This window comes from Leuciscus leuciscus, assembly GCF_965113295.1.
Source record: "Leuciscus leuciscus genome assembly, chromosome: 23".
NCBI classification, from domain to species: Eukaryota; Metazoa; Chordata; class Actinopteri; order Cypriniformes; family Leuciscidae; genus Leuciscus; species Leuciscus leuciscus.
Genome location: NC_138747.1, coordinates 10,624,517 through 10,641,575, shown reverse-complemented (window position 1 = coordinate 10,641,575; position 17,059 = coordinate 10,624,517). Strand labels below are relative to the sequence as shown.

Genomic DNA, 17,059 nt, shown 5'->3' with positions numbered 1-17,059 from the left:
TCTTTCCAGGATTCTTTGACGAATAGAAAATAATTCGAAAGAACAGTAAATTTTTACAAAATATTTGTCAAAAAATGAAAGCCTTTGCTGTCACTTTTAATCAAATGCATCATTGCTGAATAAAATGATTAATTTCTTTAACCAAAGCTTACTGAACCTAACATTTTAAATAATAGTATATATCAATCAATATTTGATTGAATTGTGCATTCTCGTTTGCTCTAATTTTACATTTTAGATTACATTTGCCTTTGATGTCATAACATAATCTTTAAAAATACTTTAAATAAAAATAAATTATATAAATAATATAAATATATATAAATATTATATAATAATATAAATCATTTATCTGTTAAAGATCTTAAACATCTTAAGCAAATCTCAAAATGAATATTCATTTTCATAGTGTTCATTATAATGTTGTGATGCTTAAATTCACTTGTATTTACAATGATTGATTTTTTTTTCTTTTTTTTTTTTTATCAGCTATTAATCGATTAACAGGCATAACATAAAAATAATCAGCTTATCGGTATCAAAAATAATTTTAAATATTGGTACAACCCTAAATGAAAGTAAAGTAGAAAGTAGAAATAGATACGTTGGGTAACTATTTCATATTGCTAATTTTACAGTAACTTAAATATACTCCAAGTCATTTTGAATAAAAGCATCGGCTAAATGCATGTAATCGATACAAAGTCAGTAATAAATGTGAAGTCTGAAATGCTTTGATTGCTATTAATGCATATCTTTAAGCAATCAAAGCATAACTTGCAGAACATTAGTGCATTTTCCCCTTTAATTTAAGTTGTTGTTAGTGAAAATAAATCTGGACTCTGAGCGCAGTAATAAAAGTGTTCCTGTATTTTGACTTGACATGGTGCTGCTGACACCAAGGTCGTGGGTTCATTTCCCAAGGAAAACATTATGATTAATATATAACTTGAATGCAGTATAAGTTACATTTTGCAGACACTTTTCCAGATGCGTAAATTAAATGTAATGAGATCTTAACACGGTCAAATGTGAAGAGAACCTTGTCATACAGCACTATTGTGGTGCCTGTGGAATGCATACAGGATGTTAAACAAGAAATGATACTCTATTGCTCTAAGAAAAATGAGAAAATTGTAGGAAAATACTCTGTAACATATGTCCTTGGCCAGCAAATTTTAAAATGGACCCTAAGTGTAGTTTAAACAGCTGTTTAACAGATTTCAAGACATACTTAGAGAACAAAACTAATTTGTTCAGATGCATGCCAAATTTCTGAATGACATCTCTCTACATTTTGAGAGTTGATCGATGGTCTCCAGAAGCGGCTACTTTGATCCCGTGTGAAAAATCAAATTACTGCTAATGACAAAATCAGATTAGTTTAGTTATGCACCTGCAAGCCTTTACCTCCCATCTGAAAAATATGAGTTATCCCACGTCTGGTTTTGGAATATTATTTCTGATTGCTTCCTCCCTGTCAGCACGGCAGAGAGGCTAAATGGGGTCTCGGTGCTCAGCGTTCTCTGCAGACCTCATCCGCTCATGCTTGCCAACTTCCAAGTCTCGTCCAGACATTCGCATCTGTCCATTAAAAACTGCTTTGTGGCTGCCCTCTCTCTCTATGTTTCTATATTCCCTTTTGGCCCTCGTTCACTTGAAAAGGTGACAATCCATTCACCCATGATTATTACCAGCTCATTCATGAAATCTCCAACCAGAGGGCAGAGATAGGAAGTGTAATTGGACCTTTCTTTAAGCAGGCGTTTTGAGTTCAGGCCGCCCTCTACAATTGAACTTCGAGTGCAGGGCGAGTGGACTCAACAGATGTTTATTTCATTGCTCGGGAATGGAAAGTGCAGCTTCTTTACATGTACCCGATTCCTAATCGTTGACCTTTGCCGCTTCTATATGTGTGTCGCTTTAATTTGCTTTAAAATTGAACATCTGCTCATTTCTAAGAGCTCCATTTCTTTCTTGGCCCTTTTTTTCTAGTGATTACTTGTGGATTAGTGCACGCCTGTTTATATAACCATGTAAGTTGTTGTGTTTAGTGGATGTTTAGTTAAGTGTGTGTGTGTGTGTGCTTGGTGTGGTGACAAGTAAGTGTTTCCACCAGTGTGTTTGACCCCTATGGAAAAATAATTCTCTTTTTATAAACAAATCACAGACATTCTCAGATGCAGACCGTAAACCATAAACCAAGAGCTAATGTTTCAACGTATATATTAAAAACAGAGTACGTTAAACGTCATCCTTAAATTTCTCTACCATCTTCAAATAAAATCAGGGCCCTTCGGCGGTTGTATCTTGTATCTGTTGTGCAGTTCCAAAGACATGACAAATAAATCATACTTATCTGTTCCCCTGCTGATCTGGTCGTCCTCTGTGACTCTGAGAGCAGTCCACCAGACACCAGAAAAAATAAGAAACCTTTAATGAAAAAGAATTATGGTATAGGAAATCTATACAGGGTCTCTCTGGAGAAAGGCAGTACGTGGACACAAGTGTGCAGTATTTATAATGCTCATGTATTCTGGACTATTACTTAAAAATATGTTTGTTTGTTCATTTTTTTTCCAAGATGGATTCCACAAATCAGTCACAAAAATTGTATTTAGTAGGTATTTTCTTGTTTTCCAGGAAAAATATATTTAAATGTCTTAGATTTAATTGTGTAAGACAAACAAAAATCTGATTTTATTTTAAACCTAAGTAAAGTGTAACATTTCTTATTTTTCTTTTTAAGGGGATAGAAATAAAGTTATTCACATACCGTACAAATGTCTAGATGGTTTGATATTTTTGCTTTATTATTATTATTATTATTATTTTTTTATTTTTTTTAAATAAGAGAGATTTGTTTATCTGGAATCCATTAACTACTACTTAAATAATTTGTATTCTATACTCTATTATATTCTATACTTGTATTCTATACTTTCTCATTCTATACTCTAATAATCTTTCTCACCAGTTCTGCATTTATTTGATCAAAAAATACAGAAAAACAGTAATATTGTGAAATTACTTTTATTTTAATATTTTAAATGTTATTTATTCCTGTGATAGCAAAAAAAATTCAGCATCATTACTTGTCTTCAGTGCCACATGATCCTTCAGAAATCATTTTAATATGCTGATTTGCTGCTCAAGACACATTTCTTACTATTATCACTATTAAAAAAGTTGCTTTAATATTTTTGTGGAAACCGTGAATTATGTTTTATTTCCAGGATTCTTTGCCGAATAGAAACTTGAAAAGAACTGCATTTATTTGAAATACAAATCTTTTGTAACATTATGATTTATGAATATCTTTACTGTTAGTGCCCTTGCTTAATAAAAGTATTAATTTCTTTAAAAAAAAAAAAAAAATCTTATACTGACCTTACGTTTTTGACAGTAGTGTAAGTGGTTTGTCTGTGTGACAGTGTCAGATGAGGTGATCAAAGGTTTTGCCACACTGAACATCTTTATCATTAAAAATGAGAGCCTGGCAAATGCTATGGAGCATGGAATACGGCTGCCCATCTGTCAGCAATCACTGGGATCTTGCTTTGTGCCAGTTTCTTGCATGCTGAACATCTTATTTTACTGTAAATGTGAACCTCTTGTTCAGCAGTTTGTCTTTACTGACACAGAATTTTATAAATAATGCACTTAGACTACAAGCATGTCAGAACCGGAGGGATACAAATGGGCCAAATTGAGTCCAAAAAATTTCCTTTCGTGTGCATTTGTCTGCTCAAGTACCAGTCACTGACTGCGTCTTGGGTTCACGTATTTAGACACAAAAAAGAGAGATTAACAGCCCCCCCCCCCCCCCCCCACACCCTCCCCCTATGCCTCCACAGATGGGATGCAGGCAAAATCTGATTGATTGATCGATTGATTGTGCCTAATGTTCAGATGTTTACGTCACCATGGTAACAAACAGATTGTCACTATTCAATGTTATTGATCAGCTTCGGTTGTTCCTCTGATGTTAGCGCAAAAATGAATGCCATTGATTTACAATTATTATGAATATGTATTTTTTTTCCTCCCATGGGAAATTTATTTTTTAACAAAAACCCCCCCCTCTTTTAATGATTTTGTTTATTTTCATCTAAAGATTGTTTTTAACAAAGACAGGCCAACAGAAAAGCATCACGCTAACAAGTGTTTACTCGGATGCAGGATTCCTTTGTGCGTATTGTTTTCATAAACACTCACATTAATGTGGCCCTGTCCTGTCCAGCAAGATAAGCCTGGGTAGAAGCCTGCTTTGCAGTGTAATTTATGACCCGAGTCAAGCCAGATTAGTCCTGATTGGATCGTCTGTGCCATATGTGACCTACAATCTGTACTACTGTATGCTTGTATTGGCAGGCTGAAGGGGTCAGCAAACTCCATGGGCAAAGGTTGTCATGGGAACGACCCCTGGATCATTCAGTCTGCTATTTCACTGCCCCCGCTCATCTAGAGGCAGAATGATCCAGATTCTTGAATGTCAGTCTTGTATTCTTCTGCTCTATTTCCCAACTGCACCGCACAAAGTAATACACACACAGTGCCATACACACACACACACACACACACACAATGATTCTAGACACACAGTGAATAATTGGCAAATTATTCAATTTTGTTTGTCTAAAGCTCTTTTGGCCAGACAAACAGTCAATTGTTCAATCTATAAAGGATGCTGATTTGTTAATTGTATTAAGATTTGTGTTTTATTTTAGGATGATTTTAATAGTTCAAAAATGGATTTAATAGTTGCAAAAAAGCTGCATAAAGTTTTTTTCATATAATCTAGCCTATATTATAAAGTACTTTATTAGTGCAGTGGACAATTCTGGCAAAACGTCAGGAACAAAATACAAGAAAGACAGAATTCTATATTTTATTTTAGATATTACAGAAAAATTACCTCATTTTAAAATTAAAAGCAGTTAAATCTTGAAAGAGGAATTTTCTATTATATAGTACAATCCAGTAAGTACTCTTTTTGGAAATGACGTGGAATATTTATTATTAAAGTTACTCATTTACTGAGATACATGGATTTTTAGAAACTATGTTTTAGATCAAAAACATGTTTATGCTCATTTTAAATGTTTATTTTCCCAAAAGTTTCAAATATGTTGTAATTAATTGTGAATTTTCTATTAATAATATTTAAGCACAAAATCAATGTTAAAAACAATTAATCTAAATTGTGATCTAAGATAGAGTAACTTTTATAATAAAAACTATAAATTAATTTGAAGTATGACAGCTGGGGTGAAGGGTAACAGGAGAAAATCTGGACAGTAATTCATGTCTAGGCACCACCTAAACACCTTGAAATTATTCTGAAAAAGCAATTGCTGCGGTTTTAAAGGGGCCGATCTCTGGCCTGGCCATAACACTGTCATCCCCATCCATTAATAAAACATCCTCTGAGAGCTAGCACAGCGCTGAATTTCTTTACAGTCAGTGTGGTACTGAGGAGCCCAGTAAGAAATGGGTGCACCCAGCCGCCCTCAGACCACGAAACAGTGATTAAAAATGAGAGTGTTCCACAGGCCTGATGGTAAATCGGGAAAATATCTTCCAGATGTAGAGCAGTAATAATCGTCTGTAGAAGAACAACACAGAATGAATAGTTACTGAATTTGCTGAGAGTTAGGAATCTGTTTGAAAGCGGTGAGCATTAGCATTAGCAAATTAATTGCACCACTGAGACAGCATACTGATCAGCCAAATTGTATATTTGCTAAATGTAGTTTTTAAGGATTAAACGCATTGTCATTAAACACTTTTTATGTAAATATAGGAAGATGTTAAATGTTGCACATCCTGGGCTGTTGGTGTCAGTCATGGTAAGTTTATGGAAATGTACTGGAAATTATTGGTTTGACTGACACACAGAGTTTAATCTTTTAGTTCACTGAGCTGCCGTTCTGCACTTGCTATAAATAAAGGATTTTTACTTTGCGGCGTGGAGATTATGTCAGAAATGGTAAATGCAGTCGGGTAGGGTGGGAGACTGCGTCCTCGTACACTTAAAAAGTTCACAATCATAGTGGCAAATCCTATTAGCCACTGAATTCTGTTTACCAGTTCCATCTGGTGTTTTAGGTGTGTGGACAGAATTATATAGAGAGAAAAATAGTAAAAATCAGCAAATTGAGATTAATGCTAAACAATATATGTACGTATTTATTTACTTATTTTGATAAAGATCCATAAGTGAAACATTGCAGTTGTATAATAATAATCATCATTACAATAATAATTTTTGTAATAATCATCATCATTTATTTATTTATTTAAGTTAAATATCCTGCTAATTTATCTATATCCTGCTAAAGACCTAAAAGTAAAAATACTGCAGTTGTTCAATAACTTCATACACTGTAAAAAATTTCTAACCTCTCCAAGTCAAAATTTTCTAGTGACTGGTCAAATCAAAATTTTAAATTGGCCCAAGTGTAATTCTTGTTGCAATAGTCTGTTAACATTGGCTCAATGAGAAATAATATGCCAGACTAATTGAAAAATTTAGATGTGACCAGTCACTAGAAGGTGCTATATGTAGAATTCAGAAACCCTTGTTATTAGTGCCACTGGTGGCCATTAAGTGAACTGCAGCCAGCAACAATTCGCACACGTATCGTACAAGAGACTGAATGTGATTCAATGCCCCGATTTGTACATTTCGATCTTTTTCGTTCTTCGCTTAGAAGACAAAAAAAGTTGGAAATACCTTTGCAGCGATATAACGAACATCCCGACGCCATACACGCTGCTGAGAGTGACGTTTCCCAGCAAGCAATTTTGGATTTAAAAGACATCTAATAGCCGTCCAAACACAGCCCTGACATCTGGGCTAAAACAAGGCAAAATTTGGGCTGTCAGTACATTTTTTATAATAGACATCTAACCATAGACCAAGAATAGAAGTACAGGCTACGCATATAACATGTCAAAGATATGAAACCAAACACCTTGTAATCACTGTTGACTTTGCTTATATGATGGAATATCATACATCTCGGAAGTTATTTTGGCAAAAATGACATGTAACCAAATTTAAGGTTATTTTTTGGTTAGAAGTGGGTTACTCATAGCCGGTCTATTAACCTAGACCGTGAAATGACGGCTATTGCTTGCTGGGTTAGATAATTATGTAAATATGTGCTGCATGCTTTCCTTTTAATAGCAAAATAAACACACACACACACACACACACACACACACACACACACAAAATGACAGCTGTGAGGAAGCTGCAGTTAAGAATGCATCTGATCATAGTGATGTGGATATATATTATGCACAAGTTCTGCAATTCACCGGCTTCATGTCGACAGATAATTAAGATTACACTGTTGTGATAGTTTGATTATAAAGTAGGACTATATTTGAGACTATAAACTATATAGGTCATCTCATCTGGCTGTGTGAGACTAGTTTGAATGAATCTCTTTTCTTTGCTTGACACATAGACATTAAATACAGAATAGCTTTTTTCGGCAGTATCCTGAACATTGTAGAAGCATTTGTTTCATGTATCATTGAGCAGAAGAAAGGTTTTCAGGAGCGTAAACATCACGTCCCTTTGATTCTCCCGGCAAAAACGTCCCCAGTCCTTCACATAAAAATCTGTCTACAGCGTTTCATAGACAGATATAGGAACTCAAGGAAAGTCTTGTTTTTTTAAAGTTTCATTGCAAGCTGTTCAATAAAAAGCCAGTTAATACATACAAATTCTTTCACATAGTGGATGTTTTTGATGCAACTTTTTAATGCTTTTAAAGAACAATATGATAAATGTTTATTGAATTTTTTGTCTACTCATGAAGGATTGTTGAGAATAAAAGTTAATGGGAATTATCTGTGTAGTTTTTCCAATCTTTTGGCTTTTAACAAAACAATCGGCAGCAAATGTGTATAGGAAGCTTGAAGCATCCTCCACAAAATCAACATGTGCTTTGGCTTTTCACAGAAACAAACGCACATGTTTTGTCTAGAATTACATATGGAATTTGACATGCGCACACAGGTGCACATGAGAAAATCCCCTTCTTGGGATTATATTTTTTGGCTACAAGAAATCTGACAGGACGCACAGGAGCTTTGCAAGGGAATTCTGGCTAATCTGCATTTGGAAAGTGAACAAAGCTGGGGACAGGGAGCTTGCGTTTCATGCCGTTAATGAAAGCCACTCTTCTTTAGGGCTGCATACGTCCACCTGAGGAACATTACAGGAGGTCTGGCTCTAAAGTCACCCCCACCCTCCAAAGTGTTTCAGCATGGCTGCTGAAGCGATCTTCGCTATATATGAAGAGAGCTCTATCAATTAGGATAAGGTTTATTTGGGGTTCATGTGGCCCAGACCATATGATTGACGACAAACGTTGAAAGATGCACTTTGCCTTTCTACGACGGTCATTTGAATCATTTCAGCAGAGGCTGTGCTTTTCCCATAACAGACATGGATTTATTTTGGTGATAAAACCCATGTCCGGCATTGCAGTGGCTGATTTGTGAGGTTTAGGTCTCCGAGACTGTTTAACACAGGCTTGTCTCCCTCATAAACGGATAAAGATGCAAGACTACAGGATGACACACTGACTGAGCACTTCAACAAAGCATTCTTGCCACGAAACTACCCAAAAGTGAGGTAATGCGGTATGACAAATGGCTAAAACTACTTTATAAGAATGACTTTCCTCCAATTTAAAACTCTGATCACACACGAATAGATTTACTGCATTTTTATGCTGTCTTTTATAGGAACTCTGATCACATAAGTTACACTTTGGATATAATAATCCTCCATAAGTTAATTAAAGAGGGACAGGACTTCTGGCCTTTTGATTAAATCTGCACAGCCTAATTGAGGTTAAATTCACGTTTTGGCAGCGAGTCACTGAAACACTAATAGGATGACTTTAGTGAATAGGATAAGCAGTAACTAAACCTGACCACAGAGGAAGTACAGAGAGCTGGCGTTGTATATCAATGGATTTGATTATTGTGCTCACTTTGAAGAATAGAATTCATTAACTTTCAAATTCACATATTATATTCAACCCTTATCGCTGGAAAGGCTCGTTTATCACCCTAAAAAAAGAAAGAAAGTTGTAACTGCAAAAGAAACCCCAAGTGGAATACCATCCTCGAGTCAAGCCCAAGTTTAATTTTAAGCCTTGAATGTGAAGTGCCGGTATAAAAGCCTTATCTTTTTTCTCTGACCTGTGAGGCGGTGTCCCTTGAGGGTTAATTCACATCTGAAGAGTCTTCTCAGATTTTAGAGCAGCCAGGATCTGCCGCAAAGGTCAGAGATCAAGCACACATACTTAACAGATAGCAGAGCACTTTAAAGTCTACCTTCATTAAGTTCTGCAGACTGCCATGCCAATAACAAAATACAGATAAGGGTGTCTTGGACACTGGGTAAACGGTTGTTTAATGGCTCTGCTTGTGAATGGATACAGGGAAAACATTGATTTTGAAGAGTACCATGCTTTAAAATGTGGGATTTTGTGTAGCTTATGTAGCTACTCTCGTGGGTTGATTTACAGCTGATGTATGAGATACTTGAGATGCATTTTTTCCATGAATTGATTTTTTTTCTCAAATTCAATTTGAATAGACGCCAATGTTAAGTAGTAAAGCTCAAAGTTTAAGTATTCATACTTTGAGTCTACAGAAAATGATTTTTTATTCTACATGCATCAAAAACTAGAAGGCAAGAATGAGAATGAAGAGATAAGTGCAACTCCCCGCCTCTAGGTGGTGCTGTTGAAGCAATTTGGTACTTTATTTGTTCAATAGAGTCAAATTGAAGTTACACACATCACACATTTTATCTGATACAGTTATTTATTTGACTGATGTGTTGAACTTTTAGGCCTTACTTTCAGCATAATTATAATTATTTATTTATTTTTTAGATATGTTATTCGCAAAAATATGACAAAACAAGATAAACGGATTGAGTTTGGTTTGGAAGCATTCATACGTTTTGCTTTGTGTTTATAATTTTGATTATTATATATTGTGTATATTTTGTTTCTATATTGATCATGTTTTACAGTTACAATTAAAACTTTTTACAGTGAAATGTACGTGGTACGCTTATTAATCGAGTTTCCAATTGCAAAGCAAAACAAAATTTGAATTTAAATATTGCTGGTGCTAAGTTTTTGTACTGGCTCCAGTGTTGAGCATAATAATTTTATTTTATTTTTTATTTCTAAAAGTATAAATTATAGTATCCCTTCAAAATGTAATCCATATGTTGAACTTTCAAACCGCTCTCTTATCCCGTGTGTTGCCTTGTGAATGTGTGCGTTTCTATATTTTTATTTTATTAAATTTTTTTATACATGGTTTTGCATAAAAAATTTACAAGAAAGCGCAGAGCCAAAACAAAATCTGTTTTGTGATATTAACATTTATGCAGTTAAAAATATGTATCCATGACACAGTCCAAAAACTCAAAGCTGAAACTATATAAATAAATGAAACCCTTTCTTTAAAAAAATAAATTAAAAATAAATTTAAAAAAATAAATCAATCCTTGATTTTAATGTTAAAGGTTTTGGTTCAGGCTAAATAACTCCACCAGAAACTAATTCACACACAGTAGTTTTCTCTTTGATGTACTGTGATTTTAGAGAATGGTATCAATTCACAATACACATTCTTTTTCATACGGGAAATGATAAAAATAATTTAAAACATTTCTTACTTGATATTCTAGCAGACATAAGTCAAAGTATTAAAGTCCAGTCTCCCATGGTTAGTCTAGTTTTATATCCTTTGATATTTCTCCACAGACTGACTGGTATTTTCAAGTAAAATACTGCCAGTTCTTTATATTACAATAACAGCTTTGTTCCATGAGAGCATGGACTAACAAAACGCAGATTCCAAATTCAATAACAGGGAACAGAATAACTTAATCCCGTCATTGCCCGCAAGTCTCGGGTTATTTAGACAGACACCTTATAGGTCTATATCTGCGTTCAGATATATTGTGATCCTCTAAGTCGGCCGTGATTTACTTGGTCAAATTCTGTGACCTCGCAGGGAATGGTAAAAGCAGTCTCAGCTGCCATTAATCTGAAGTCCGTGCCCCATTCATACCCTGCTACTGTCGCTCAGAACCACTCATTTTATTCCATCTGTGTAGAGAATCATCTTGTGGGCTTCTCCGAACTTTACCTTCTGCCTGTGTCCACCTCCGCCTGTGGGCCAGTGCCTCATTTTTTGGTTATTATGCTATAGCATTATTTGGATTACACTACCAGCTGCTGAAACAGGAAATCAGTCGTATATTGCTTTAAGGAATATTTCAAAATTCTGTTTGTGGCTTGGCACACAATGGTACATAAATTCAGCTGTCGCTTCTTACAAACTACAACTGACAGGTCAAAAAGCTTATCCATTAACAATCTGTTTGAGGGATTTTATTCTGTCCTACATTTTTTCTTCCCTGGCTGTCTGAGATGTAAAGTAAAAAAAATTTTTTTTTAAAACAGTGCCACTGTCGCCAGTGACTGTCACTTATTAATGCGCCGATAAAACTGCTTATAGATTTGCTTTAAAGTAAGAGGAGGTGATTAATCAAAGTTTGTTTTCAGGCTACATTCCTACTTTAGGGTAGATCCACTCATAAAATAGATTTAAAACTGAAATGTCAAAATTGCCTTTGCAATTTCTGCATAGATTTTTTGAAAAGATCAATTTACTGAAACACTAGTGGGCAATGCAGTAAATAATCAATACAACCTGCATTGTACTAGTGACCTTTTTTTGTGGAGCTTTATTTAACAAACTCCACAAAAATACTTAGTAAAAATGGACATTCTGTATAGTGATTTGAAGATGTGTAGTACACAACCAGCAGGGATCAGGTAACTCTAGTTCCAGACTTTCGAGAGATTTTCAAGCAAGAGTCAACTGAGCTGTAGGCAAGAATAAAACAAAAAGCTTCACATACTAGAGAGCACAGGTCTTTCTTTCTTTCTTTCTTTCTTTCTTTCTTTCTTTCTTTCTTTCTTTCTTTCTTTCTTTCTTTCTTTCTTTCTTTCTTTCTTTCTTTCTTTCTTTCTTTCTTTCTTTCTTTCTTTCTTTCTTTCTTCACAAAGTCTGCTACTTTTATATTATTAAATTTCAAATGACTTTAATCTATAAACGAGGACTAGAAAAGAAAGAGCAGGTGCATAATTTATAGCCTACACCATGATCCTGTTATATTCACATAACAAATATAACCTCCATCTCTTGCCAAGAGACTTTTCAGTTGAATAAGTGATTGGAAAATAACGTGATTCACTCATCACAAGGTTTCAAGGTTCGTTTTTTTTTTTTATATCACTCGGGAGCTGAAAGGAAATTGTGTAAATTGGTGACAATTTGAATTTATGCTAAAAATGTCTTGCTTGAATAATGGAGCAAGGCTGCTACAATTTCTCAAAGATTTGTTTTTATTGTCATCTGAGGGACAAATGATCTTTTTATTATATTTTTGTTGCATAAACTTTGCCTTTCTGTTTTTTTTTCTGCTTATTCTTGCTATCCTATTTACATTGCACTTTAGTTGTTATAGGCACCTACACAAACGCTTTGAAAATATTGTTAGTCCATGGACACACATTGTTAAAATTGCAAATGAGGCCTAGTGAGTTTGTCACAGCTGCCAGACACAGACACATTGTATCTCATTGTGTTCTAATTGATTTTGCTTCAGTGTGTACACATAAAACATTTGTGTATCTAAAACTAAGTTACAATTGTCCACAATGCATGTAAAACATTTTTTTTATAAAAAAAAATTATATATAAATTAACTTTTATATATTTTTACATTTAGGCCTATAGGTTATTGTTTAAAGCAATGTAATAAAGTAGGCCCTATACGTTAGAAACATTTATACAATAAGCATATAATTATCTACTTTTTTACGCTTTCCGATATTTATGTGTCCCCTCGTTTCACAGTAATTTTAAAAGCCGTCTTACCTTTACTTTTTTATGAAGAATATGGGAAACAGAAAAAAACGAAGGCGACAGACTATTCCATTATCTACCATTAGTGAAACTGTAACAAACATAAATTTCGACTAATCTTCATAAATAATATCAGAGTCTGTCTAAATTCACATATCCCTGTATTCCCAATTGTCACAATTTTCGACCGAGCATCCGCTGATAAGGCTGAATAGTTACGCTCTTGCCTTGATTGACAGGTGGGACAGAAGAAATGAGCGCTTTCGGGTTGGATGGCTTCACACTTTTGTAGTCTAACCGATGGGAATCCGCTCGGGTCGATTCTTATCAATGAAATAATCTTTATTACCAGTTTTTGGTATTTATAAATCGACGTTCCTTATGCACATTCATAATCTGGCCGATCTAACGCGGCGCTTCTAACCACCGTCCCCCCTCGTCTGACTCATTTGGTCTCGTCCATACTCGCTTTGGATTTTAGTTGTGTTTATGGCATCGTATTCATGCAACGGAAGGTGAAAGTCTGCCGGTCTGCGCCAGTGTCTGATATCAATGGCTTTCAGGGCACAATTTATTTGAATGTCTGGACTTTATACAATTTCGCCCCTAAGAAACCAATGATGGATATCCTATGGATTTTATGGACACTACTACCCTCGGTCCTGGCTGTTGAAGGTAAGATGTTTCTCCCCGTGTTTTGCGAGTCCAGCATCTTGCCGACAGACTGAGAGTTTACGGTCACGGCACGTTAGTTTTGAATGCCATCCCAGAAATAAGATACGAAACCATTTTTCGCTAATTAACGAATGTGGAATGATACTGGGACAAATGTGACAATTTTTTTTTTAACGGTTGCGTTCCCCCTGACAAGGACGTATTCCTTTGATAAGGCTTGTTCTGTCATGCGAACTATATAGTTAAAACATCACAGGTGGCTTAGAAACGCATTTATTTGGACAGCATCAGAGTGAGTTTGAGAAATAATATATTTATCATCTTTTCATGTGCAATAGGAGCATTAAAACGCATTATTTTTCCCCCACGCGCTGATACGTGTGCGTGCGCGAACCCTGCACGAGATTCGCGCCCCTTATTTGTACAATCATTTCAGAGGTGAAATATTAAATCCAAACCACTTCTACATGTTAATCTTGTTTATTTTTCTGTATTAATATTTATTTCTCTTGTAACGCATTCACGTGTTGTTTTACGCTCGTGTTCAGCGGGAATTCAGAGCTGAAATGGTGATGCTGGACTCAGCATGTTGGACAATGAAGCAGGTTTCCAGTGAGCATACAATAACAAAACAACCATACAGTCCTTTATTCTCACTTACTGACCACACATTCAATCCCAGGCGATTTGAAGTGTCTGTGTCCAGTGAATTATACTCAATGAATTTTAAGTAGGTACTGCTGGTATTACAGGAACCTCTTGTGTCTTTAGTTCTCAAGTTTAATGATACTTGAGTTTATTGTCATGTAATGGATTAATATAGGCATAGGCCTACTCGATTCTGTACTTTTAGACTGGAGATTTTAACAGGGGAATTTTTTTTCAAGGTTTTATCAAGTTTATCAAATTGAGTATGCTCAGAACACAGTAAGGCTAACAACAGTGTAGTTATAGCCTATGCATGCTAAAATATGCATAATACAATGAACACATTTGCATTCTCAGGCACAACTCTATTTTTAATTAAATAAGAGTTAATTCAACAGTACTGCATGACTGCCTTTTTTTCTTTTGCTAATAAATCTTTCTTAAATTTTTTTTTATGGAGCAGTATTAACCATAACTACTTCAACATTATTATAACTTTTTAGATGTATGTTGTACAGGGATTTCAATTTCAGATAGTTAATTATTATAGACCATTAATTATTATACCAATCATGTCACTTGAACAAAGCATGCAAATATTTTGGGGGTATTTTTTTTTTCTAGGGCCAGTTTAATTTAATTTAAATTTAAATGTGCGCACACATTTAATATCAACTAGGCTAATATGTGCAGTAATTATAATTCAAAAATGAGAAAAAGCCTGAGTGTTTAATAAAGGAATCAAAATTATTTTCCTGATTACTTTTAGAGGCCTTATGGTCCTCAAAGGTTGTTTGCCCTTTTTTTTTCCTTTTTTTTTTATAATGTAGCCTATATGTTGCCTTTAGTATCGTCTTCGCTGTTCAGAAAAGTATAAATTATGATTCCAACATTGCTTCTTGGAAAAGAGATTCTAACACACACACACACACACACACACACACACACACACACACACACACACACACACACACACACACACACACACACACACACACAAACACAAACACAAACACACACACAATATTTATTAGTCTTAATGTTTTGAAATGTTTATTTCAATTATTGAATTCTTTTATTTATATTAAAAAAAAAATTCTCCTAATCAAGATTGTTTTCCCTTGTGGATTGCTTAATCACAAACCCTGGAGTGATTGGTCGATTTGCATTTTCCTCTGTCTATCACCCTAGTTTTTTAGTCAATGGTGTGAAAGCGTGGGTGCTTACACACAAAAAATTAGAGAGTTGAAAAAGAGGTCAATGCTGCCTCGACCTTAAAAACAAAGTGATGGCAGGCAGTAGATGAGATGGGTAGGTGAGATTTGACGTCATCTTAAAGCTTTATACAACAGCGTTTATCCTCCTCACTAAATAACTGTGCAAATTATCTCAAGGAATTTTAGATGTTTTATTTCAGTTGTGAGGATGGAATAGTTCTCTTGTATTTAATTTGTGTGTACTTGTCTGTGTGAAATATTATCAGTATAATTTAATTAGGTTGTGTGGCGACCCTCAGGATATAAGATTCTGTCTGAGTCTGAGACTCCTTTAGTGGAAGAATAAAGTACTTCAAGTGCTTTTTTTTTTAAAACCCACGTTGGATTTGCATATGTGAATTTAGACAGATTTTTCCCAGTAGGTGTCCATAAAATATGGTTCTGCTCTTTATTGTTTTTATTTTAAATTGATGTTGCCAGTCTAAGGGGCTTTGAAGTTTTTTTCTCAGTGACAAGATTTTGAATGGCATCTTGCATTATGCAGCGGTTTGAACTAGTTACAGTGTAATTTAGTATTAGCCTTTGTACCTGTGCGTCTTCAGTGAATTTTTTTTTAGCTATTCTGCTTTGCATCTCAGTTGGTTCACAGTGTAATCAAACAATATTCCGTATCAGATTTTAGGCTACATTTAGAAAATAGATTTTTTACTATATCTGCTGGATTTGCTTTATGTGATTACAAATCACAATTACATGTTTCATGGTTTTAAAATGTTATTAAGCGGGTCGGGATATACCATGGATAAGGCCACAGCCGAGCTGCATTTTGTTTTTACCACGTCAAGAGTTGGCATCTATTGTAAGTAGGACACCAGGCGTTCAAAAGATTCCTCGCTATTTCAATATTCCCAGCATGCATTCTATTTTGCTGTCATAATGTCATGATACAATGCAAATTCTCTCTCATCTTGAGACATCCCATAAGCAGCTGCGTCTGTTCCCATACTGTAAATATCTGAACGCTGATTATATATTGATGTGCTCGTCTACATGATGGACGTTTGTCTTTAGGGTAAAGGGTAAAAATAGCATTTACAGCTGGTTTTAATACGGGCCTCATAATGTAGTACCACAATACTATTTTCATGACTTGTTTTATCAGAATATTTTCCATATTTCTTTCAGCTTCTGCTTTGTGTACATTTTGTTTCCAAGAAATACATAGTGGCATATGCTTGAAGAGATGATTATTATTTTTTATAATTTATAATTCTTAATAACGTCAGTTGTTTCATCCGATAATTTATTGGTCATAGTTTATCGTTGTAAAGCTATCAAAATATTCCATTTGATCATACAGTATTTCTGAAGGTATTTAAATGCTACCAAAATAATTTTTGCTTAGCATTTTGTACAAATGCAAAGTTTGTTTCAGCTAAGCTTTTCATAATCTATTTCCATAATACTCTTAAACAACAGAGAGAGGGGATCATTAAAGCTATTGTTTGTTAACATAGCCC

General features: G+C 34.7%; 1 protein-coding gene across 2 annotated transcripts in view; it reads left to right on the top strand.

Annotated features, from left to right (window-relative positions):
- The first annotated feature begins 13,490 nt into the window (after window positions 1-13,490).
- ephb2b (eph receptor B2b) overlaps window positions 13,491-17,059 on the top strand; it is a 140,923-nt gene continuing 137,354 nt past the window's right edge. For both annotated transcript variants that reach the window (XM_082155016.1, XM_082155015.1), the window contains exon 1: window positions 13,491-13,674. In XM_082155016.1, the coding sequence (XP_082011142.1) occupies window positions 13,503-13,674 (172 nt within the window). In that variant the 5' untranslated portion in view covers window positions 13,491-13,502. The remainder of the gene's footprint in view (window positions 13,675-17,059) is intronic.